This window comes from Camelus ferus, chromosome 7 (assembly GCF_009834535.1).
Source record: "Camelus ferus isolate YT-003-E chromosome 7, BCGSAC_Cfer_1.0, whole genome shotgun sequence".
NCBI classification, from domain to species: domain Eukaryota; kingdom Metazoa; phylum Chordata; class Mammalia; order Artiodactyla; family Camelidae; genus Camelus; species Camelus ferus.
Genome location: NC_045702.1, coordinates 32,750,478 through 32,778,314, shown reverse-complemented (window position 1 = coordinate 32,778,314; position 27,837 = coordinate 32,750,478). Strand labels below are relative to the sequence as shown.

General features: G+C 33.3%; 1 protein-coding gene across 1 annotated transcript in view; it reads right to left on the bottom strand.

Annotated features, from left to right (window-relative positions):
• Positions 1-995: 995 nt before the first annotated feature.
• Positions 996-27,837, bottom strand: part of BMT2 (base methyltransferase of 25S rRNA 2 homolog) — an 82,490-nt gene continuing 55,648 nt past the window's right edge. The window contains exons 4-5 of the mRNA XM_032483663.1: positions 18,588-18,702; positions 996-4,233 (exon numbers count right to left, since the gene is read on the bottom strand). Coding sequence (XP_032339554.1) covers positions 3,604-4,233; positions 18,588-18,702 — 745 coding nt within the window. The 3' untranslated portion in view covers positions 996-3,603. The remainder of the gene's footprint in view (positions 4,234-18,587; positions 18,703-27,837) is intronic.

Sequence of the window (27,837 nt, the reverse complement as noted above, 5' to 3'; positions counted from 1 at the left end):
GTTAAGGCAATTTAGGTTTTTACGAAGAATTAAATCATTATAATACAAACATTCTTTGTAATAAACAATTTGTATTATGTTGTTTGGACTAATAATTCAGAGGAATTTGTTTTTCTCTTTTGCTATCTAATAATTTGCAACACCAAGAAGGAACCAAATCTTGAATCTATATTCTGCTTACCTAGTATGTGTACTCCTGAAAAGGAATACAGTTGCAGCATTGTGCTCAGAAAAATGTGGGAAAATAGAGCAAAAGCTCAGTTTCATGTTTTTCTGCCTTTCACAACCAGAATTTATTTTTAGTTTGCACTTTTCTAGAGAGATGAACATCTCTCTTATCTTCAGTGTGCTTGTGATTTGCTAAACATTTTTTGTTGTGTTTTAAAGCTTTTTTTTTTTTTTTTTTTGTATCCTATTCCATTTTTGAGAAACAAACTAAGGGACTTAAGCAGCAAAGGTATCGGAACAGTAGGCAATCATTCCTATATACAGACATTAACTCTGTGTAGAATGCTTGCTGTCTTCATTAGGTCATAAGTTCCATGAAAACAGGGAACTGTGACCACACCAAGCCCTGCTGCTCCCCCAGGATATTGCACATGGTAGAAGTCAAACATCTGTTCAATAATTAAAGAACTCTTTCACATCATGAGGAAGCCATCTGCTGCCCTAAAATAACTGATAAACTTTGCTAAATTATCTCAGATGTAATTAACTTTCAAGGAAACTAGAGCATGATATGGTTGACATATAATGAACTAGAATTTATGTTGGCTGTTGTCCTGGTTCATTAGTAAACAGCATGACAATAAGAAGTCACCTGAGCTCTCTGGAGCTCAGTGAATGCATTTACTAAATTAAGGAATTTGACTAGATAAAACCAGCTAGAAAATTCTAAGTAATTTAAGTTTTAAATTGCTCCTTAATGCCGAAATCATTTAGTGAGATAGGTCAAAGACCATAAAACTTTCAGTTCACAAGCAACAGACAGTGAATATTAGAAAATTTAAAATTTTTAATAAATGTGCTTTGTTCACAAAATGTGAAAAAATACAACAAACACAAACATACATTTTCAGGTAAGCCACCTCCCACCACATGGCAACTATGATATAAACCACTTGATCGAGTCATAATCCTGAAGAATCCAAGCAAACGATCATTTGTTTCTGAAACATCAAATTATTCTGGAGAATACTATTGGTAAATGTGACAGGAGGCCCCTTAACTTCTTTATATCCAAATAAATCATTCTCAAGAGTACCCATACAGTATTAGAAGACTCTATTAACTTCCCTTGTCATTACATATATAATCTGGCACCAAGCCACATGACTGCTTATATTTTAACATTTATATGTTGAATTGGCTTTGGTGGAATACATATTAGTTGAAATCCTGTGCCAACTTAATCTGAGTAAGATGAATTTACAGTAACAAATGAGATTTATAAATCCAAACAAATTTACACTAAGTGGGAGTATAGGTTTTATAAAGAGATTTTTTTCTTTAAAGTACTATTTAAAATACATCATGCACACTTTGGAGCATAAGCAGAATCAACATCTGTAAACAATCAGAAGAATTTATAGCACCAACATTTTTAGCTGTAACACAAAGGCTAACTCTAAGGTCATATACTTACACCAGCCTCTCAAAAGCACTGTTTTCATTTACTTTCAAAGCACTTTTATTTGTTACATTGTTTTCTTTGCCCTTAGGATAGCATTTAGCCCAATCACAGAAAATGGACAGTATGGTAAAAGGAGGTGCACTACCAAAACATATTTCTGTGTCACCCTGAACACAAGGTTTTTTTCCTTCTTCTTTTGGGGGAATCTACAAGATGACCTGTAGTGCTTAATTAGAAAGAAAGTCCTAATTACTCTTATTAAGGAATCTTATGCTGTTGAAAGTAAACGAAGAACTTCAAGTTATTTCTGGCATATCTGAGCAACCAATATTTATTGCATTTACTTAACTGACTTTTTAGGTTAATTACAATCTTGTTACTTTCATTAATTCAGAATATGAAATTTAACTTGAAATATCGGGTAACACACACTGAACCATTTATATCTTAAAGGGTAAATTTTGTATTTCTAAATAAAGTTTGACATTCAAAGTTAACTACAGCAATTCACAATAAGCACAAAAACATCAGTTTTACCAGAGTAAAGAAGTGCAGTTTATGAATTTAGGATCAACTATTGAAAATGCAAGTTTCCGTTAAAAACACACACACATACAACATTAACCATGAAATCTGAAACTGTGATATTTCAGTGCAAAAACCTCAGTATGAGGTAATTTTAATGTAATAACCACTTGAAAAAAAATCCACACAGTGGCACTCTTAAAAATGATAGTTTACATGACAACTGCTGGCTGACAAGACAATGTGGACTAAATGTTCTTAGCTATTTAAACTAATCTTGTCTTGTTGGACATATTTCTCCTTAATCATTTGCTTCTGATTCAGAAACACAGAAAGGCATTTATCAATGTGGAAAGGGAAAATTCCCACAGCCAACTGATGGTTTATATATTCAAAGAAAATTTTCTGCCAGGATTTAGATAGAAATTAAAATACCAAAAGGTCAAAACCACTTTGAGATTAACAGCACAGGGTTAATTTAAAATTTTTCTATATAATTCCAGGCTTGTAGTGCAGCACCTCCTTAATGGAAAGGTGAGGACCCTATTAAGGTTGGTCTAGGTAGAACAAAAGCTTTCTTACAAGTGCAAACCCTTTCACAAAGGCGTTTCAGGTCAGTATCGAGTACTATATTGTTCCTTGCTTAAACAGAAAATTTTGTAAATGAAACCTAAATTTAAAAAAGTAAAAGTGAAATCTCACAGTTAAATATACTTAACACCAAGGCCCAAATCAACAACAACAAAAATATGAAAATTCTGTTTTGGCAATGGTGTTTACTGTACTGTGCTAATAAAATTAGAATACATATTTTGGGGGAAATAGCTCCCCAATGTCTGATGCTGCCAACTGAGCAAGAAAGAAAGAACGAGAATTATGATCAGTTCCAAAAAGTTTGGGGAATGTTGGATGTCAGACAAAACTGGGCCAAAATGGCTTTCTGTAACAGCTAACAATTTAGTTAGAAAGAGAATAAGATAAGTGCATCATAAAACTACTAAACCAATCTATCTCTGTGTCACATTTAACTTGTGAATCATCAAAGTGCAATCTACAGCTTTCTACATATCTTAGTTTCTCATTGTAATGGTTTAAAGTCAACATTGAAAAGATGAAAATAAGAAAAATACATAGCAAATTATGCTTCCTTTTTCACAATAGCACTAAAGAGAAAAAGGTACCTTTCTATGATATCTTAGTGCTAAATGCTAAAGTAACAGTGGTTTCTGCTATGACAGGAGTCACTCTGCATGAAACTTTATTTAAGCTTTCTATATAAGAATAAATTTTAAAATCCAGAAGTAGAAAAAAATAGCAAACTCTGTAAACCTTTGCATTTCTTCTATGCAAACCAGGTTTTAAGTACTGAGTTCATGTTAGTATTTCTGATTAGTGTAAGCAATTAAGTTTAGGAGTCTGGACTGAAAGGGCCTTTTGCTTTTATATTAACTTAAAAGTAATATGGGATCTTCTAGCTCATAGAAGGGAATAGAGCTGGCTTGACTTTCTCCAGAATCTGAGTCGTATGGAGCATCAGGGAGCTCTGTGAAACCATACGCTAGTTGTTCATCTTCTATATCTGATCGAACGTAGCAGGAAGGGTTAGAATATTCCTCATCTTCTATACTGTTGAAATCTTGAGGAATATATAACATCCCTGGGTAGTTCCTACTAACCAAGTCACTGGTGGTTTTTAGGGAGATTTTTCTAAATGCCATCAGATGCATATGTGAAAATTTTGAATACTTGAAACGTTTAAAGCCCAGGGACTCTATAGCAATCTTCCAGCTTTTCATCATCATAGCATGACGGTTCTGATGGGAGGAATCAGGTGTGATGATAAGCAATAGACCATTTAATACTAACAGTTCATGGGCTTTCTTGCAGCAAATCCATCGCTGGTAAGGTGATGGAAAATAAGAAAGAAGGAGAGAGAAAACAACCACATGGAAAAGTTCTCCAGGAAGAGAATCAATAGGGTTTTTCAGCTGCTTCAAAAAGGCATCTATAGCATCCTGTGCAAGCTGGAGTGGCTGCTGAAGCTGCAAGTTCAGGAAGTCACATTTATATACACTCTGCAGAAAGGCAAAAATAAGGCATATTAAGAATTTTAAGATTACCTCCACCTCACTACATAGATTTTGCACCAAACTATTTCACAGCATTTCTGTATAATTCATACTTTAATTATGTACCTTTCCCTTCTAACTTGCACGCTTATATTCGACCAAAACTTTTACTCACAGAAATCCAAACAGTAATTTCTAGTCATTAATTAAAAATATATATTTGTGTAACAATTAAAAATTAGAAATAATTTTAAGCACGTATTTAAAAAATAATAGTTTATTTGAAATTTAACTTGAGTAAGAGCTTATAGTGATAATCTATTTCTAAATTTAGTCATATTTACTTTCACTTAAACATTTACAGTTAAAAAAACAGGCTAATACAAAAATAATTAAACAAAAAATACTGTGAAATAAAGATGAATCAAAGTCAAAGAGGATAATGGAAGAGAATTATAAATTTAAAAGTGAAATACCAAAACTTTTTAAAGTCATGACAAACATCTTTTTAACCATTAACTTTAATAACCATATCAAAGGTAATTTTAATAATACATTTATTCTATTAAAAAGTTAATCCCTGGCTTGAAACAAACTACATATTAAATGTAATTAACTTAGTCAAATGACCATGGTATATACTGTAAGTAAAGGACTAAATAGCATTGTATAATTTGCTGAATATTAAACTCTATGGAAATAATCCAGAATAAGAAAGCAGTTTTAAAATTAGATAAAAATTAGTTACCCTTATCATATAACAATAGTTAATTATCAAGGATATTAGCTAATACCTTAGTCCCTCATTCTTGTTAGTGTATTGACAAAGCTGGTCATATAAGCATCTGGACTATCTATTAGGAAAAGTGATACATAAAGTTCTATGTATGGAACATGGAAAACCTTTGTTTTTCTTCTTCCTTTTGCTCCTTTTGGAGGGGAGGGCAGGGAATAGCTTTATTGAAGTAGAACTGACACACAAGCATATTGAAACTCCTGATAAGTTTTAACATTTATACACTCATAAAACCACTACTACAGTCAAATTAAGGAACAGATTCACCACTACCCCAAAAGTTTTCTTGTGTCCCTTATATAATCCCTTCCTTGTACCCTCCCTGTTCTCCCCTGCCACTAGGCAATCATTGATGTGATTTCAGTCACTACAGATCAGTATGATCAGTATGTATTTTCTAGAATTTTGCATAAATGGAATAATACAGAACAACATACTCTTATTTTGCCTGACTTCTTTCGAACAGTACAATTATTTTGAGATTCATCCATTTTTTGGGGGGCATTTTGTTAATTGCTGAGGTATCCTACTTTATCAAGGATATACCACAGTTATTCATATACCTGTTGATAGATATTGGTTGTTTCTGGTTTTTGGCTATTAGAATCAAAGCTGCCATGAGCATTCCTGTTTATCTTTGAATGCACATGCTTTCATTTGTTTTGGATAAATAAGCAAGGAAAGGGGTGGCTGGATCATATAGTATGTACATGTTCAACTTTTTAAAATTGAGGTATAGTTGGTTTGAAATGTTGTGTCAATTTCTGGTGTACAGCATAATGTTTCAGACATACATATACATACATATATTCCTTTTCATATTCTTTATTGTAGGTTACTACAAGATACTGAATATGCTCCATGTGCTATACAGTAGAAATTTGTTGTTTATCTATTTTATATATAGTAGTAACTTTTAAAGAAACCCCAAAACTATTTTCAAAAGCAGTTACATAGTTTTACATCCCCATCAGGAGTTTATGGGAGTTCCAGTTCCTCCAAATCTTCATCAGCACTCGGAATGGCTAGCCTTTTACATTTTAATCATGGTCATAGGTGTGTAGTAGTATATTGAGGTTTCAATTTGGATTTTCCTAATGAGTAGTGATGTTTACCTTCTTTACATGTACTTTTTTCCCATCTGGGTATCTTCTTTGGTGAAGTATCTGTTCAAATCTTTTGCCTATTTAAAAATAATTGGGTTGCTATAAATTTTAAAACATTTTCTCGTTGAGTTTTGAGAGTCCTTTATACTGGATACAAGTCCTTAATCAGATATATGACTTGAAAATACTTCTCTCAGTTTATGGCTTGCCTTTTCATTCTCGTAACAATGTCTTTTTCTTTTTTATTGAAGCTATAGTTAATTTACAATATTACATTAGTTTTGGGTGTACAGCATAGTGATTCAGTGTTTTTATAGATTATACTCCATTAAAAGTTATTAGAAAATAATGGCTATATTTTCCAGTGCTGTACAGTATATCTTTGGGTTTATCAATCTTACGTATCATAGTTTGTATCTCTTAATGCCATACTCCTATCTTGCCCTTCCTTGCTCCCCTCTCCCCACAGGTAACCGCTAGTGTGTTTTCTGTATCTATGAGTCTCTTTCTGTTTTGCTATATACATTCATTTGTTTTATCTTTTAGATTTCACATGTGATATCACAGTATTTGTCTTTGTCTGACTTAACTTCACTAAACATAATATTCTCTAGTTCCAACCACAGTGCTGTAAATGGCAGAAATTTCACTCTTTTTATGGCAGAGTAATAGTCCATTGTTTGAGTGTGCATGCATGCTCATGTACACACACACCTTCTTTGTCCGTTTATCTACTGATGGAAACTTCAGTTGTTTCCATATCTTGGCAACTGTAGATAATGCTGCTATGAACATTGGGGTGCATGTATTTTTTCAAATTAGACTTTTCATTTTGTTTGGATATATACCCAGGAGTGGAATTGCAGTATCATTTGGCAATTCTATTTTTAGTTTTTTGAGAAACCTCCACAATGTTTTCTACAGTGGCTGTACCAATTTACATTCTTACCAACAGTGTAAGAGGGAGCTCTTTTCTCCACATCCTCTCTAACATTTGTTATTTGTAGACTTTTTGATGATAGTCATTCTGACAGGTATAGAGTGATACCTCACTGTTTTGATTTGCATTTCTCTAATAATTAGTGATGTGATGTTGAGCATATTTTCATGTGTGTGTTAGCCATCTGTATGTCTTCTTTGGGGAAATGTCTTTTTAGGTCTTAAGCCAATTTTTTGACTGGATTTTTTTTATGTTGAGTTGTATGAATTATTTACATATATTCGATATTAACCCCTTGTCATTCCTATTATTAGCAAATATTTTCTCCTATTCTGTACTTTGTAAAGGTTTCTGTATTGTCAATGATTTCCTTTGCTGAACAGAAGTTTGATTTATAGTTTGATTAGGTCCCATTTGTTTATTACTGCTTTTATTTCTTTTGCCTTAGGAGACAGATCTGAAAAAAATATTGCTACAATTTATGTCACAGAGTGTTCTGCATGTTTTCTTCCAGTTTCATGGTTTCAGTTTTTACATTTAGGTCTTTAATCCATTTTGAGCCTATTTTTGTATACGGTGTGAGGAAATACTCTAATCTCATTGTTTTACATGTAGCTGTTCAGTTTTCCCAGCACAACTTACTGAACAGACTGTCTTTTTTCCGATGTATATTCTTGTCTCCACTGTCACAGATTAATTGACCATAGGTGTATGGGTTTATTTCTAGGCTCTGTGTTCTGTTCCATTGATCTATAGGTCTGTTTTTGTGCCAGAACCATGCTTTATTGAATACAGTATCTTTATAGTGTAGTTTGAAGTTAGGAAGGGTGATATCTCCAGCTCTGTTATTTTTTTCTCAAGATTGCTTTGGCAACTTGGGGCAATTCTTTTAATCCAAGAGCACAGGATATATTTCCATGTCTCTGCATCATCTTCGATTTCCTTCATCAATGTTTTATAATTTTCAGAATACAGGTCTTTCATCTCCTTAGATAACTATATTCCAAAGTATTTTATTCTTTTTGATATGATGTTAAGTAAGATTGTTTTTACTTGCTCTTTCTGATAATTCATTATTAATGTACAGAAAAGCAACATATTTCTGTATATTAATCTTATATCCTGCAACATTACTAAATTTATTTATTAGTCCTAATAGGTTTTTGGTGGAGACTTCAGTTTCCTATATAAAGTATCATGTCATCTGCAAGTAGTAAGTTTTACTTCTTCCCTTCCAGCTTGAATGCATTGTCTTTCTTTTTCTCGTCTGACTGCTGTGGCTAGGATTTATAATACTGTGATTAATAGAAGTGGTGACAGTGGCAATCTTGTCTTGTTACAGAATTTAGGGGAAAGGCTTTTAACTTTTCACTGTTGAATATGATGCTAGCTGTGGGTTTGTCATAAATGGCCTTTATTATGTTGAAATATGTTCCTGCTATACCAACTTTGAGAGTTTTTATCACAATGGGTGTTGAATTTTGTCAGATGCTTTTTCTCTGTCTATTGAGATGATCATGTGATTTTTATCCTTTTGTTAATGTAGTGTAACATGATGATTTGGGAATACTGACCCATCCTTGCAGCTCTGGAATAAATCCCACTTAATCACGGAGTATGACTTTTTTTTTACATATTACTGAATTCGGTTAGCTAATATTTTTTGAGGATTTTTGCATCTATAGTCATCAAAGATACTGGCCAATAATTTTCTTTCTCGTAGTGTCTTTATCTAGTTTTGGTATCAGCGTAATGGTGGCCTGTAGAATGAATTTGGGAGTGTTCCATCCTTTTCAATATATTGGACTGGTTATAGAAGGAAAAGTATTAACTCTTCTTTGTATGTTTTGAATGACCCACAGCTTCCCCTGTGAAGCTGTGGGTCCTGAACTTTTATTTGATGGGAGTTTTTTTAAATGACAAATTCAATTTACTACGTGATTGGTCTGTTCAAATTGTGTTTCTTCTTGGTTCAGTAATGGCAGGTTGCACGTTTCTAGAAATTTGTCTATTTCTTCTAGATTATCCAATTTGTTGGCATTTAACTGTTCATAGTAGTCTCATGATTTCTTTGGTATCCCTGTGGTATCAGCTGTTATTTCTCCTCTCATTTCTTATTTTGTTAATTTGGGTTCTTTCTCTTTTTTCCTTGGTGAGCTTGGCTAAAGGTTTATCAATTTTGTCTATCTTTTCAAAGAAAAAAAAACCAAAACACAACAACAACAACAACAAACAACCCAGCTCTTCATTTCATCTTTTCTAATCTTCTTTTGGCGGGGGGGGGGGGGGCTCTATTTATTTCCTCCCTGATCTTTATTTTTTTCCTTCCTTCTGTTGACTTTGGGCTTTGTTCTTTCTTCCCTGATTCCTTTGGAGTGGTAGATTAGGTTGTTTGAGACTTTTCTTGTTTCCTGAGGAAGGCCTGCATTGCTATAAACTTTCCTCTTAGCTTTCGTTGCAGCCCATAGATTTTGGAAAGTTGTGGTTACGTTTACATTTGTCTTGAGGTATTTAATTTCCTCTTTGACTTCTTCATTGACCCAGTGGTTTTTAGTAGCGTGTTTAGTCTCCACATGTTTGTTCTTTTCTCATTTTTTCTTTCTGTAGTTAATTTCTAGTTTCACACCACTGTGATTGGAAAAGATGCTCAATAGCATTTATATCCTGTTAAATTTGCTGAGACTTGTTTTGTGGCCTAGCATGTAATATCCTGGAGAACTTTCCACATGTACTTGAAAAGAATGTGTATTGTGCTGTTTTGGGATGGAATGTCCTATAGATAGCTATTAAGTCCAACTGGTCCATTCTGTCATTTAAGACCACTGTTGCCTTACTGATTTTCTATCTGGATGATCTAATCATTGATGTCAGTGGGGTGTTAAAGTCCCCTATTATTATTACATTCTTGTCAACTTCCCCCTGTGTGTCTGTTAGTAGTTGCCTTATATACTTAAATATAGTAGTTGCTTTATATACTTAAATGCTCTTGTAATAAGGGTATATATGCCAGCAAGTGTAAATCCTCTTCTTGTACTGATCCCTTTATCATTATATAGTGCCCTTTGTTTTTTGTTACAGACTTTGTTAAAATCTATTTTTTTTGGTATGAGTATCTATCCCGGCTTTCTTGTTATTTGCATAAAATACCTTTTTCCATCTCCTCACTTTCATTCTGTGTGTGTCTTTAGCTCTGAAATGAGTCTTTTCTTTATCCAGTCATCCTGTGTCTGTCTGTGTCTTTTGACTGGAGCATTTAAAGTGATTATTGGTAAGTATGTACTTACTGCCATTTTATTACCTATTTTCTAGTTGTTTTTGTAGTTGTGTTCTTTTCTTCTTTTGGTTTCTTCCCTTATGGTTTGATAAACTTTCTCTAGTAGTATGCTTGTGTTCCTTTTTTGTGTATTTATTGTAAGTTTATTTGTGATTAACATGAGGTTCATATGTGTTGATCTATAACTCTATCTGTTCATTTTAAACTGGTAGTTATTTAACTTCAAACACATTCTAAAAGGTCTACCTTTTTTATACTCCCCTCCCCTGCATTTTGCGTTTTTGATGTCATATTTTTTACATTGTCATGTGTCTCCCTTAACTGTTTATGGTAGTTATAGTTGCTTTCACAATTTTGTCTTTTAATCTTTGTGCTGGCTTATTTAAGTGGTTGATTCTCTGTCCTTACTATATACTTGCCTTTCCTAGTGGAATTTTCCCTTTCCTGTAGAGTCCTACTTTTTTTCCACTCAGAGAAGACCACTTAACATTTCTTTGATGAACTCTATTTTTTGCTTGTCTGGGAAGTTGTTAATCTCTCCTCCTATTCTAAGTGATAGTCTTGCTGGGTATCCTAGCTTGCAGGTTTTCTTCAATTCTGATTGGGTCTCTCTTATATTTTCTAGTTCCTTGTTAAACCTGTCACTGTGTTCATCTATTGTTTTCCCTAATTCAGCTAACATTTTTATTGACAATGCTTTGAATTTTTCCTCTTTTAAGTTGTTTCATTTTTTCCAGGAGTTTTCTCTTGCTCTTTCAACTGAGAGCACTTCTTCTGCCTTTCTATTTTGCATGAATTTCTCTGCCTCTGTGAATTTAGGTGAAACAGTTACCTATTGTGGTCTTGAAATGCTGTTCTTATGTGGGAGTATCCCTACACAGAACACGTGTGCCCCATGCCTTTGGTGGGAAAGCCGATTTGACATGGATGGAAGTCATGTCTTTCCTCTGGGTGTGAGGGAAGCTATCACTTTGGCAGGGATTGGGGCTGGAGATGGAAGGGCTAAAGCTGAAGTTGGGTGTGATGTGAGACTTCCCCTCTGCTCAGTAGTCATCACTACCCTATTAGGGGTAGAATCTGATCCCAAGTTGCTGAAGCAGAAGCCCAAAGAATAGGCCTGTGCTGGTCTGTTCCTGTTAAGTGTGTGCTTTCCCTTCTCCCAGCTCTGGAACCTTTGCTTCAGAGTAGGGGATTGCTGAAGCAAGGGGGTATGCTGTGTTGGCTCCACACTGAGGTTCAAACTGTCTCTGATGTGCGGCCTGTGCAGGCACCCACAATAGTTTTCCTTACTCTGTTCAGATGCAGCCTTGGGTGCACATCTCTTTTGTTCCTTACAGCTGATTACTGCTCCTATCCTCTACCACCCCTGGCCTGTTGTGGGGCTGCACTGCAGGGCAGGTAGGGCCTGCATGGACTCCAGGTGATTATCAGAGCATGAGCTGTGGTAGAGTGGTTGCTAGAGTTCCGGGCTGCTACTGAGGTGCTGCTTGAGTAAGTGTGAACAATAGCTGCTGCCACCCCATCAAAGCTCTGCCCTTGGACCAGGTCACCACTGTGTCCCATGGTTGAGTTTTCTCCCTTGTCATGGCAGCCCCAGATTCTATGCCATGATATGACACTGAGTATGAGGGGCTAAAGAATTTTCTCAGCTTGGGCTGGGGCATGCACCGAGGCAGTAACACGAAACCTGGCAGCCACTCAAGCAGTCTTGTAACTGCCCACTCTGTCCTGCCTTGAGGACAAGCCAGTGCATTGTGTGCCTCGGAAGTGGAGTCCGGGATTCCCATAGCCATCCTGTTAGTCCAAGCAGTCCTCCACCCAGCCAAGGGGACTCATCTTCCCTGTGTAGGAACCCAGGACTAGGACACTCAATCTGTGGTTCTTGCTGTGCACTCCCCTGGGCAGGTCTGCACCCATGTAGTCTCCCTTTTCCTCTGAATCCTCTCCCAGGGGCACAGGTCCTGATCTGATCACTCTTCTTCCCTTCTTACCTAATTACATGTGGATCTTTCATACAGCCTTGGTTGTACAAGAGTGTTAGTTTCCAGTTAGTTTTCAGTGAGAATTGTTACACATACAGATGTGTTTTTGATGTCTTTGGCGGAGAGATTAGTTCCATGTCCTCCTACTCCGCCATCATGATTGACAGCCCCCCACCCCCAGTGTCTTTGAACACTGTAAATTTTAAATTTTGATAAAAGCCAATTTATTAACTTGTTCTTTCATGGACTGATTTTGGTCATGGACTGTGTATCTAAGAAATCTCCAAATCCAACATCACAAAAATTTTCTTTGCTGTTTTCTTCTAGAATTTTTAGTTTTAGGTTTTTCACTTAGGTCTACCTATGACCAATTTTGAGTTTATTTTTTGTATATAGTGTGAAGTATAGACTGAAGTATTCCCTTCTCCATATGGAATTCCAGTTGCTTCAATCACCATTTGTTGAAAAGACTACGCTTTCTATCTTGTTTGAAAATTGGTAGTCCATAAGTTTAGCCCTATTTGTGGACCCTGTTACATTTCATTGATAATCTTGAGACTAATACCACACTGTTGTGATTACTGTAACTTTAAAATGAAATTTGAAATTAAGTAGTTACTATCCAACAATGTCCTTTTAAAAAGCTGCTTTAGTTATTCTAGGTCCTTTAGATTTCCAAACAAATTCCTAAAATATGTTCTTCAATTTTTACAAAAAACCTGCTAGAATTTTTATCAAAATTGCATTAAATCTATATAGATCAATTTTGGGAAAATGGGCATGTTAAAGATAGTTTTTCCACCAACAAACATGGCATAGCTCTACTTATTTAGGTCTTCTTTAATTTCTCTTAGTAATTTATAGTTTTCAATATACAGGTTTGCCATATCTTTCATTGGCTTATGTCCATATATTACATATTTCATATTTCTGATGCTAAATAAAGTGGTACTATTTCAAATTTCTAACTGATTGTGACTAATATATGTAAATTTATTTTTGTGTATTAATCTTATCTTGCAATATTGTTAAACACACTTATTAGTTCTAGTAGCTTCTCTGTAGACTCCAAAGAATAATCTAACAGATGATCAATGTCATCTGTGAACAAAGACAGTTTTACATCTTTATTTCCAATATGAATGCCTGTTATTGCTTTTTCTTGCTTTAGTGCACTGGCTAAAACTTCTAGAGAATGCTGAATAGAAATGATGAGAGAAAATACCCTTATCTTGTTCTCTAAGTTTTTACCAGGAATCCATTTTTCTTTTACCATTAAGTATGATGTTATCTGTAGATGTCTTTTTTAGTGTATTACTAGGTGAAAAGATGGAGTGTTTTTAAACATTAAATCAATCTTGCATTTCTGGAATAAACCAAACTTATCATGATGCATTATCCTTTTTGAAATATTGTTGGATTCAAAACACTAAAATTTTGTACAGAGTATCTGTGTCTATGTTCATGATGGATACAGTCTATATGTTTTTTTTTGTTGTTGTTCTATAATTCTCTGTCTGGTTTTGGTATCAGGGTAATGGCCTTGTAGAATGATTTGGGGAGTGAAGGTATCTGAGTCTGGAATTTTTTTTGTCGGAAAGTTTTTAACTTCTCAGTTCAAATTTCCTTAATACATTTCAGGCTATTCAGGTTATCTATTTCTTCATGAGTGACCTTTGGTAGTATGTGTCTTCCAAGGAATCTGTCCATGTCATTTAAGTTGTGGAATTCACTGCATAAATTTTCACAGTACATATTATCCTTTTAATGTTGGTAAAATATGTATGATGTCACTTCTTTCTCTTTATTTCCAAATCGGCATGGCTAGTGATTTATCCATTTTATTGAACTTCTGAAAGAAGTAGCTTTTGCTTTCACTAGCCTTCCCTACTGTTTTTCTGAACATTTTCCACTTTATTGATTTCTACTGTAATCTTTGTTATTTCCTTTTCTGTACTCTGGATTTAGTGTGCTTTTTTCCCATTATTTGGAAAGTTGATGTCATTGCTTTTGAGACCTTTGTTATTTTCTAATAAAGGTGCTTAGTATTATATTTCCCCTAAGTATTACTTTACTCACTTTAGTGGCATCCTATGCATATCTTATGTTTTCGATATTTTTTTAAAGTATAGTTGATTGACAATGTTGTGCTAGTTTCTGGTGTACAGCATAGTGATCCAGTTTTATGTACATATATATATCCTTTTTCATTATGTTATTATAAGCTATTGAATATAGTTTCCTGTGTGTTTTTGATATCTTATATTTTTATTTATCTTCATTCCAAAATATGGTTTAATTTTCCTGGTGAGTTCTTTGATGTTCTAATTACTTCATCAATTATTGAGAGTTGGGTAATGAAATCTTCAACTACAATTTTATAAATGTCTCTTTGTCTCTTGCTATTTTATCAGTTTTTGGTTTATGTATTTTGAAGCTCTATTAAAATTAGGTACATAATGTTTAGAAGTGTTTTGTACTCTTGATGAATTGACTTTTTATCATTTTGAAATGACCATCTTTACTGGTGGTAGTAATTTTCCCTCTGAGATCCAGTTTGTCTGTAATGTAACTATCACATATAACCTTAACTTCCTATTTGTGTTTATAATTGAAATGCATTTCTTATAGGCAACATATATTTGGGTCTTGCTTTTTTAAATCTAATCTGATAATCTTTGCCTTTTAATTAGGGTATTTAGGCCATATCTACTTAATGCGATTGTTGGTAAACTTAGGTTTAAATCTATAATCTTGTTATTTATTTTTTATTTGTCCCATCTGTTCACTGTTTCCTTTCTTCTCTTTTCTGCCATCTTTTGGATTAAAGGAATTTCTTTATGATTCTAGTTCATCGTTTCTGTTGGCTTACTAACTATATTTTACTGGTTGCTTTATAATTTGTAGTCTGCATCTTTAACCTATCACAGTCTACTTTCAAATAATATTTTACAACTTCATATGTAGTATAAAGCCTAATGCTAGTCCTTTTCTTCCCTCTTACCCTTTGTGCTATTGTCATACATTTTATTATTTTACAGATTAGAAACCCCATTCTGTATTTGGTCCCTGAAAAACATGGGTTTGAACTGCACAAGTCCAATTATACCTGGATTTTTTCCAACAAATATATAGTCAGCCCTCCATATTTGTGGACAAAGAATCTAGGGATATGAAGAGCCAACTGTAAGGACCTGAGCATCTGTAGATTTTGATATCTGGGCTGTGGGTGGTATCCTGGAACCATTCCCCTGGGATGCTAAGGGACAGCTGTACTACTAGTTAGCTTTTACCAAATTTGGAAAAATTTTGGCCATTATTTATTTGATTTTCTTCTCCCCCCTCTTGGGGGGACTCCAATTATGCTTATATTTGGCCACTTGAAATCGTCTTCACTGCTCACTGATGATCTTCTATTAAAAAAATCTGTTTAATTTTAGGTAGTTTCTATTGCCATGTCCTCAGTTTAACTTTTTGTCTGCAGTATCTAATGTACTGTTAATACCATCTAGTGTGTTTCTTATCATACATCATAGTATCTACCTTGAGAAGTTAGATATGGATATTTTTAAGTATCTTCCATGTCTCTACTTCACTTTTTGTACATATGGAATACAGTCATAATGTCCCTGTCTTAATGCCCTTGTTTCCTAATTTTAGCATCTGTGTCAGTTCAGGGTTGGTCTCTGCTGGTTGATTTATCTCCTCAGTGTTGGTCCTATTTTCTTGCTTCTTCACTTGCTGATTACTTCTTTATTGGATGCCAGACACGGTGAATTCTACTTTGCTGGGTTCTGGATGGCTTTGTGTTGCTATAAATATTCTTGACCATTGTTTTGGGATCTATAGTTAAGTTATCTGGAGACAGTTTGATCTTTTTGTTCTTGCTATCAAGATTTTATTAGGTGGGCCTAGTGCAATGTTCAGTCTAAGGCTTATTACTCTCCACTACTGACAGAAAGCTCTTCTGTGTTCTTTACCCAATGCATTGTGATTCTTGAGGTTTCCAGTGTGGCTGGTGGGAACAGGTACCACTTCCAGCCAGTGTGAGTGCTGGGCATTATAACCCCTCGTCCTTTCAGCTAGTACTTCCTGAAGTCTCATGTAGTTTTCTCACACACATGTACTGATCAGTAGTCTGCTGAGTACTCAAGGACAACTCTTCGGAGACGCTGGAGTTTTCTCTCTGCAGCACTCAAATCTTTGGTATTTCAACCTGTCTTGGTCTTCCAGGACTCTCAGCTCTGTCTCCACAACTTGGTATCAGCTGGATTTTGCTTGGGATCCCCAATTTGCGCCGTATCTTGGAAACTCTGTGAAGGCTATATGCTAGTGCAACTGTATGGCTCATCTCATTTTTTTTTCTATCTCTTGGTAATCACTGTATCATGACCTAATGTCTAGTGTCTTACATATTAATTTGAATATTTTGTCTACTTTTCGGTTCCTGCAGGCAAGCGGAAAAAGGATCCATGTGGTCGCTGTTACTCCATCTTGGCTGCAAGTGTAAGTTTCTTCCTCTTTGTTTTAAAATTAGTTACAGGGTTCTAGAACTGTAAAAGTCTGATTCTACTACTGAACTTACGTATTGTAGTTCTTTTGCCTTCCCTAATGACTTTACAGTTAAAAATTTATAGCTCTATCTATAAACAAACTTAATATTTTAAGGATAATATTTAAGCCTGAGTTTTAGATTAAAGGGTCATCATGTCTTAACAGTCCCTGAGGGACATCTCTAATGTGTGTCTTGAGGAAGGAAGGGGAGAGAATCCATGCACAAAGCCACCTGCACTTTAAAATCACAGCTCCTGATGGCAGAAGAATTGTCTGTAGTGGTAAGCTAAGAACAGCTGTTACTATAAAGTATTTGTGCATCTTTAAGAAGCAGAGATAATAGTAACAGTTTTAGTGTTTTCTGTTCATTATAGTCATATGTATTCAATGTAGATAATTATGCTCATCAAAATCAAAGAAAAAATTAATATGAAAGTTGAGTTTTCATGCAGGAACTTTTCAATAAGAACAGCAAACATTTCTTTAGCACTCACTATGTAACAGTTACTGTGCTAGGTTCCTTAAATACTTTACCTCAAGTAAACATTACAATAATCCTATAAGGTATGGTCCATTACTAATCTCATTACACAGATGAGAAAACTGAGGCTCAGAGAGTCAAATCTAGGTTAAAAGTAAGATTCCATTTTTGTATTCAAGAAGTACTTAATGAATACTCGTTATGCCAGTGCTAGGTGCTGGGAATACAGCAGTGGGGGGAAAAACACCCCTAACTAAAAGTTTACACTCCAACACACATTCTCTTTATAACAATAAAAACATAATTTATATAAAAAGCGCCTGGTGCTATATCAAAAGTAAAATGGCAGACATTATGAATTTGTCACTGAGGAAAACAAAATCTAATTTTAAAAGCACAGGAAACATTCTATGAAAAGTTACTTAGTTTTACCTAGTAAGTACAAAGAGCTGGGATTTTGGCTATCTCCAAAGCCCTTGCTCTTTCCACTATTCCATAATGGCTCTACATAACAGTACATTTCAGAAAGAGATGCATTAAAAAAAATATAGCAAGTAAAAAGCCCAAATACTACAGCTATCTGGGAATCTTTACAAACTGCTAAAGTTTCTTGATGGCAATGATAGATGATAAACAGAAAACAAAACAAAAAAATGAATACAGGGAACAAAACAAATAGATTATTGGTCAAAATAACAGTTAACTAAATGCCCAATTTTCCACAAAATATACATTTAGTTTTGAATAAAAATAATCTATTATCAAGACATTAACTTATCTACAATACAGGAACAGACTCACAGACATAGTAAACAAACTTATGGTTACTGGGGGGGGGGAAGGGGGTGGAAAAGGACAAATTGGAAGTTTGAGTTTTGCAAGTATCAACTAATGTATATAGAATAGATAAAAAGCAGATTTCTTCTGTATAGTACAGGGAACTATATTCAATACCTTATAGTAACTTTTATAATGAAAAAGAATATGAAAAGAATATGAAACAAGTATGTATTTGTATGACTGAAACATTGTGCTGTACACCAGAACCTGATGCATTGTAACTGACTATACCTCAACTAAAAAAAAAAAAGGGGGGGAAAGAATCCCTTATCAACTTGTATACAGGAAATATATTTGCTTTTTCAGGAACATAAAGACATTGCTTTCCTTTGTAAACATACATGTAAAATATTTAAGTCTCAACAAAACAAACAGAACTATGCATACCTCTACAGCAGGTACAATGTCTATGCCAACAGTTAGAAATTCTTCAAACTTCAGAAATGGGTTAAAGCAGCTGCCAACATCAAGTAATCTGATCTTTCCTGAGGTTTGTAGCAACCTAAAAATAGATTATTTTCAGTATGAATTTTTCTTATACTTTATTTCATCTTATAAGAGACAAACATTTGAGAATAAGAAAGATTGTATAGATTATTGGCTCTCTCTTTGGTCTCAGGATCCCTTTACACATTTAGAAATTAGAGCCTTAAAGAGCTCTTTTGTTTATGTGGGTTCTATCAATCAATAATACCATATTTGAAATTAGAAAGTAATGGTTAATAAATATTTTAAAATTCATTTATAAAACAATAAAACTGTACTATATGTTAATGTAAATTATACTTCTTAAATGAAAAATCTAGATTAGAAAGATAGTAAAAGTGAGTTACTTCTTTGCATTTTTTTGAGTCTCTTTAATGTCTGGCTTAATAGAAGACTGATAGATGTTCATATCTGCTTTGCATTTAAGCTGTTGCAACATCACATGCCATGGCGTCTCTAGAAAACTTAACACTACATTCATGAAAGAATGAGAGTAGAAAAGACAAATGACATTTTAGTACTGTTAAAATAATTTGTCTCCCACAGAGACCCTAGGAGGGTCTCAAATCCCCACACCACACTTTGAAAACTGTCTTTGTAGATCAAAGAATCCATTCAGAAATTAATTCTTAGTAGTCAATATAATTATGTCTTTAGACTTAACTTTCATTTGTCTCAATGATTTAAAAGAACCAAACAGAAAAGCAATACTAGAACAGTGGTTTTTAAGTTAGGGGACTTTTCTCATGTACAATGGTAGTAGATAAAAAAAAAAAGTAAACAAAACCAGACATGATCACTAAAGTTAGTTAGTCAAATGCAACCAATATGGATCCATGTAGTAGCATATAGGAATGAAGGAAAACAGGATTTTTGTTGGTCTGAAGCATACAGTCCTAATGTTCAGACAGCAAATCAATAATAAAAGAAAACAACTTCATTGATATTAAGATAATTTTCTTTAAAAAATTGAGTAAATATTGGAAAAATAAAGACAAGAAATATAGGGAAATAACTGGGTAAAAACAGAATCTTGGTTCTTTATAGGGCAGAGAAAATCTGCCAAGCTTCTATCCCTTGTACACTGGCCAACATACTGCCTTAGGGTTCATTAGAGAGGTGTTAAACTACAGACTGGAGGTTAAGCTCCTGGAAAAGGCACTGTAAGTCAAAGTAATATAATTTAAAGTTAATTCATTTTTTTCAGAAAAGGAAAGCAATAAATAGGGGTTAAATTTTTAACCAAGAGCTTGATGTCCTAACATTTTGTAGAAACGACCACAATCACTACTTAATTATTAAAAAAAAAACCAACTGTATACAAGATCTGTCTGAAACAGTACATGGCACTGTATAGTAACATAAAAACAGTATGAACCAATTAAAAGATTTTTGTCAATAAAAATTTTGGGAACTCCTCCAAAGAAAGGGCTATGAGGATATTAGGAAATAGCAATTTCACCAAAGAGGGGACTCATTTTCTTTATCTATTAAACAATTCAGTAATTCTGACTATGACTTCCAGATGAGTGTCAGTTCTTGGAAGGAATAGCTAGAAACTCTCCCAGCAAAAAGGGCTGCTCCTAGGGCTCAAAAGGTAACTTTCTGGACTGCAGCCAATTCAGGTAGCAGATTGTTATGTTTTGGTGATATGTATAAAAAATAATCATCTGTAAAGGTGAATTAAGTTGTGACACTTGAAATATCACAACACACCAGTTCCAAGGAAGAATAGGGCCACAAAATTCTCTGCCAGAGGTTTCAAGCTGCTAAAAAGAGCAGAAGAACCCATAGGTATGGGCCACAGAAATGTATAGCATATATCTGACATTTGCTGCTGAATTAATACTAATTTGAATATCTAAACCATAACCAGTTAGAATAAATGAGAATGTATAACAATACGTAATACTAAATACATTACTAGATTGCCATTCTAACCTTTACTTGGGGCTATTAAGAACAAGAGTTCTGGAATCAGAGACTAAAATCAAAACCTGACTCTGTCCTTTACCTGTGTGGTATGGGGTTAACAATGGTATCCACACTTAAGAGCTGTTTTCAGGATTAAATGAGATAATGCATTTATAATGTTTGACCTGGTACATGGTAAATACTCAAAAAGTGGTAGATATTATTGTTAACTATTAATATCATGTTATATATGAAATATTGTGTGGTTTTTCCACTAATCATCTTTCTGAACATAGAATTTGTCTCACACTAAATTCTGTACTGGTAGATCCTAAAACACTGAGTAGCAAAAACTTTCTGATAGTCTTTTAACAAGTGCTTCTTATAAATTCAATTTTCTACCTGTATGTATTCCAAACCATTCAACACTATGATATAATCACCAATAATGTAATATCATGGATTAATTTAATAACATTAGTATCATGGATTAATTTAATAAAATTAACTCTCAGTAATACACTTACCTGTTTCAAACTCTTTGGTTTAGCTCTGTAATTTTTTATTTGCATCAGATATGTATTTACAGTTTAAAAACTAATCACAAAGTAAACATCCAAGTAATTACCACCCAGCTCAAGAAATAACACATTGTCTGCACCTTAGAAACAAGATCCTCCCTGCTGACATCTCCTCTATCCTTTCCTGTAATGGTAGCCACTATCCTGATTTTACTGATAATCATTCTCTTGATTTCCTTTTAGTCTCAGTACCTATGACTGAATGCCTTCTGGATAATATAGTTTAGTTACAATATTGCCTTGTTCGACTTTGGCTGGGAAGGTGTGTGTCACGCAAGTCAGATTTTTTGCCACTCTGCTCATGTCCATGAATGACTGAAAATGCCGTAAGTACTGATCTTGGAGTTAAGTTTTAGTAAGTAGGTGAATTTGCAGATACGGAATTTGTGAATGAGGATGGATTGTATATATATAATTTAGGAATTTTCCATCTATGTTCATAAGTGAGACAAGACTATAATTTTCTTTTCTTGTACTGTCCATAGAGGGTTTTAATATCAGGGTTATGCCAGACTCCTAAAATGAATGTGGGGGAGTTCATTTCATTTTATTCTTAAAGAGTATGTGTAAGAATAGAATTCATTTTTCCTTGAATACTTACTAGAACTTGCTGGTAAAGCCATTTAGGCCAGGAGTTTTGTTTTTGAGAAGATTTTTAACCACTATTTCTTTAATAATTTACAGGTTATTCTGTCAAATTTATGAGCATAAAGTTATTATACTTCTGTTATCTTTTACATGTCTTTAGTGTATATATAGTTACATTAATCTTTTTAATCAGTGAAATTGGTTATTTCTGACTTTTTGTGATCTGCCTCAGATTTTAAGTTTTAATTCAGCCTTTATAAAATTTCAACTTTTATCTCTGTTGATTTTTTTCTATCTTCCTGCTTTTTACTATTTCCTTTTAAGCTTTATTATTGGAAGGGGGGCTTATTTGCTGACTTATCTTTAATCTTCTTCAAGATTCTTAGTTCATTAGTTTTCAGCTTCTCTTTATAATTTTTAAGCTATGGATTTTCTGTTAAGTGATGCTTTAGCTATATCCACAAGTTTTAATAAAACGCATTTTTGTAACTTTCTTTGTAAAAAAAAAATTTCTTCACAAAGAACTACTATTTAGTTGAAGATATTTCCTAATTTTTATTATAATTTCTTCAGCTGATGGATTTTTTTTTTGGAAGGTTATTTACTAACTTCTAAACCTTTGAATATTTCCTAATTGCCATTTGGAACAAATTTCTAGCTTGTCTATATAATTCAACCCTTTGAATCTTACTGACATTCTCTTAATAAATTTTTATGAATAATTAATATTTTTTAAATTTATAAATTTTTACTGAACATTTTTATACATGTTATATATATGACTGAAATAAACAGTACTATTACTTTGTAGTTTTGGGGTACACTACTCTATATGGCCATTAATTTGTTAATTATGTTGTTCAAGTACTCTATATTCTTACTTTGCTTGCTGTCTGTTACTCAGGTGTATTAAAAGTCTTTCAACATTTCTTTTTGAGGAGAAAAAGAAAGATCTCTATAAATTGATTTGAAGCGATAGTATTTTGTTTTTTCATTTTTGAAATAAACTCATGAAGGATAAACCAGAATTATAAAAATCTCAGAGGATCTGGAAATGAGGTGGATATCTTAAGGAAGGGATGGGATGTCTGAGTAAATATTTCTGTGTACTTTCCACTTTTGAAAGTTGTTAATGCTTTACATATTCAAAAAACAAAATTAAATCACAGGGATGGGAAAAAAACACAAAACACTAAGAAAAGAAACTAGTGAAACTAGCTATATATCAAACAAACAACATAGAAGAAAAAAATTCAGTAACTCTGAACCCAGTATTCTGACTATAGTAATTTCAATGGGCGATATTAAGGACAAAAAACTGCAAAGAAATTCTTAATTTCACTTAGTATGTTACTGCTATAGTACTGTGCAGCCATTTTGAAATTGTTTTGCTTGTAATGAAGGGCTGAGCAAATGGAGAAATAAATGAAAGCTGCTGGAAGATAAAAATTCAGAATGACGGAAAGGAGGAATAGAACCCTTTAGTGGTGGATTAGAATTAGAGGTTTCATATGAAAGGATGTAGATGCAATGACACCCCAGTAACAGTGAGGCTACCTAATGCCAGAATTTGGTCCCTTGCTAAAAGGAACCTGCACTTCCTAGAGGAAGGCTTATTCCAGGGTTGAAGCAGATAAAGTACAAGGTGGGCTGGGATTACCTTGCTGTCCAAGAAATTAAGGTAATCCTCAAAAACTAATAGGAACATATCGAAAGGTCAAAGGAGCTAGTTTATAGGAGTTTTCACTTGCCTAATTTTGGATGATTTCAGCATCATCATAATAAAAGGAATAAATTATAACACACTGAACTTTTAAAAAAAATCTATCAGTCTATAGAATTTTAAAAAAGGGGAAAAGGGAAAGTTCTTTACAGAAGAATACCAACCAATAAACGTTTAAGAAGCTAGAAGTAGAATAATCACCATTTTCCAACTACTATAGTGAAAAAAACAAACAAAACTTGATTTAGGCACTACATTAATGGATGTAAAGCCACTGGTGAAAACTGTCAGGAAGAGAAAAATTTCTGTTTTCATGTATAATCCAGCAAATAGATGAGATTAAAGGTACCTTTTTATAATGAAGAAATCTGATGGATACCAACTTAGTCAAATGATCAGTTAACAATCAATGATAATGGGACAAACTGACATGTGCCCTATTAGTGATATACTGAGAACACAATAACATCTATGCCTATCAAGACTGTCTAACATGGATCTAAATCATGGGGTATTTTCTAGATTAATGAAGCCTAAGAGATAGTCAACTAAATACGATATATAATATTTGATTGGATGTTGTTGGGTCGAACAACCAACCCAGTTATAAAGAACATTATTATGACAATCTGGAAAAGGAGAATGTGAACTATATATTATGTAACTGTATCAATGCTAAATTTCCTGAGTGATGACAATTGTATTGTGGATATATAGGCACATGACCTCAATCTTTGGTCATACACACTAAAGGATTTAAGGTTGAAGTAGCTCAAATGGTTCAGAAAAGAAACAACAACAAAAAAATGTGTCTATGTATATACATGGAGTTATGGAGCAAATGAAGCAAAATATTAACTGTTAATGAATCTTAAGTGATGAACATAAATAAGGGTACTGGTTGTACCTATTAGAATTTGCCTTAGGTTTTGAAACTTATTAAACTATAATACTGGGGGAAAAAACCCAGATCTCCCCCAAGCAACTGTAGGTTTGTCTGTCAATTTTTGCTTTACACATATTGAAGGTATACTATTAGGCACATACAAATTAAATACTGTTTGTTATATTCTTTGTTAAATCACAACTTTTATTATTATTATAAATATCCTTTATCTCTAGAAATGATATTTATTCTACAATCTTGTATTTCAGATATGTCTCTCATAAGCAACATAAATTGGATTTTTAAATCCAGTCTGACAATCTGTCTGTTAACTAAATACTTAGACCTTTTACTTTTAATGTGATTTACTAACATATTTTGACTTATGTGTAGTATCTTTGTACTTTTATCTGTTCTATGTTTCTTTCTTCTGCTCCTTGCTTTCCTTAGAATCACCCTGGGAGCTTAAAAATAATATAGATTCTTATTTAATTGGTATAGGATGGGGTCTGGGCATTAGGATTTTTAAAAACTGCCCAAGTGAATATATAGTATAAGCCAAGGTTGAGAACCGGTTTTAGATTTTTCTTTTAATTTTAATAATTCCATGTTGTTTCATTTTACTGATCTGAAAAATTTAGTTTCTATTGTTTTAGAAAAATGTATACTTAACTATTGAATAATCTTAGCCTTCTCCCAAACTACACTAATGCTCAAAAACATAACTGTTAAGTTGAAAGGTTATGTTAGTCTTTTTGTGTATTCTATTTTAAAAATGTTTGTCTAGATTTACCAACATATTTACTTTTTTTGTTTTTGTTTTTCATTCCTTTTTTGACCTCAGACTTTTCCTCTGGGATCATTTTCTTTCTGCCTAAAATACATTTTTAGATTTTCTTTTAGTAAGGGCTTATTCTCCCATTCTTTCTTTTTGAAGCAAATCCAATAAGAAGTAAGTTAGACCTTCTTATTTTATCTTCCATCTCTTTAACCATTTTAATTTAATTTTTTGTATATTGTATTTTCTGATCTGTATATGACCTTCTGGAAAATTTCATTTACTTTGTCTTACCCAGCTCAATAATTCCTCTTGAATTCATGCTTTACACATTTTATTTTTCACTTCTAGGGGTTCTCTTTTTAATTGTGGCTTGTAAAGTCCTTAAAGTTTCTAGTCCCTGCAGAAACTTTCAAGCAATTCTTTTCTTGTTAAAAATAATTTATTTTATAGTGACTCATAATTCTAGTATCTGAGACCTTTAAAGATCTGTCTTGCTTTCTGCTGGTTTTAGATCATGGTCCCGTTTCCATACATGCTTAGTAATTATTTTTTACTATAAGCTGTTTACTTGTCTTGATATTACTTATGAAGATTCTTGAGCAGAAGTATTCACTTTTGCTGTTAGGCAACCTGGGATACCACCAGTGTAGGACCACTTTCAACCAAATAAATTCAGAGTTTAAAGTTTTTTGGGCCATCCTGGTGATCTGAGTCTAGGAGTTTATGCTTGGGCTGTCCTGTAGTTTGAACCTGTCAATCATATTCTGAGTGAATGGGATAGATTTATTCTGGTTCACCCTTAAACTAAGAAAGAAACTCTTACAGTTGAAGCTCCAATCAGTGGAGTATAAATACAAAAGCTAAAGTTTGCAGTTTGGACAAATGCTCTCAAGGCAAAAGAAGCTTTGTGTTTTGCCTACCTTTCTGGGTTCCTGCCAGCATCTGCATTTTGGCCTTAAAAAACACAAGTAAGACTTATCCAACACTTAAAAAAAAATTTGTTTTCCAGTTTGAAAGATTAGTTAGAATATCCCACTAGCTATATTCTAGTTAACTTTTAAAGCAAATATATAAACAGATAAAATTAATTTTGCCTAAGTGGTCGTAATAAAATCAGTTTGTGACAACAGAGCCAATAGTCACATAAAAGAATAATTAAATAGGAGTGTTTCATTGTTGTCCTCAGATATGAAAATACTTATTATGTGGATACATTAGGTGTGCTAAGAACAAAAATAGCCTCAAAATAGTCTATTAAATGACTGAAGATTCAAAGGCCAGAAAGTCAACCGTAAGTGACCTTAATTGACTGATACCACTTATACGTTAATGTGTAATATATATAACATGGTAACTTAATTATAGAATCAATTCTTCATTACATTATTAAAAAATTAAAAACTACAGAGTAATGCTAATTATAATAACACAAGATAAGAGGAGCTACCTGGAAATGCATGCTATTGTTCTTAAATAATGTTTTCAAACAAACATTAGCTTCTCTGAAAGAGATAAATAGGGCTTTAATTAACAATTATTTATTCTGAATTCCACTGAATATTCAAATAATCTAATTATTGAATGAATATGAGTTCTGAAAGGAACAATCTATCATCACACACTATCTGTAGTTTCTTCCTCTAAGTCAGAGCTTCTTAAACACTTTTGGACAATGAGCCTGTTTAGCAGTCCAGTGAAGTATATGGTTATTTTTTCAAAATAATGGTTTTAAATGAATAAAATAAACTGAATTACAAAACACAGATGCAATAATCAAAATATTACTTTTCAAAAGTTATGACAGTAACGTTTCTTTAGTAACATGTTAAAAATGAGGATTCAGCAGTGAATCTATTATCTACGATAATTTCAAAGCAGTGAGGAGAAAAAATATTCTGAGATGTACAAAGTAACTACAATATGTTATATATCTCTGAATTTTGTAAGTGACAAAGGCATAGTATTTTGCTGCCTACAGTCATAACAGAACTAAAAGAATACAGCAATACTAAACCTATCCTAAAAGAAATACTTAAAGGTCTTCTTGAAATAGAAAAGAAGCAAAAATCTATAGGAAAGGGAGAATCACAATAGGAAAGGCAAATGTATAAAAGGACTGAAGATCACTTAAACAAACCAGTACATAGATTTAAAAAGTATTTTAAAAATTATGTGGAAACAATTTAACTATAATGAACAGCAAAAGGATAAACATGAAGATGTAAAACAGGACATCAAAATCAGAAAATGTTGGGGAGGGAATAAGAAAATATAGATGTTTTAGTGTGTCTGAGCTTACAGGACTACGTCTAAAACAAGCAGATAGTTATGCATTAACATACTTGAAAATCAGGGTATCCACAAATCAAAAACATAAAATAGATTCATAAAAAACCAAAAAGAAAGGAACTCAAGCATAATACAAAAGAAAATCATCACACCACGAAGAGAAAAACAAAAAAGAATAAAGAAACCAAGAAGGAATAAAAATCAACTAGAAAACAAGATTTAAAATGGCAATAAATACCTACTGACCAAAAATTACTTTAAATGTAAATAGACTGACTTCTCTAATTAAAAGACATAGAGTAGCAGACTGGATAATAAAACAAGAGCCTACAATATGCTGCTTACAAGAGACCCACTTTAGGGTGGAGGATACACATAGATTGAAACTG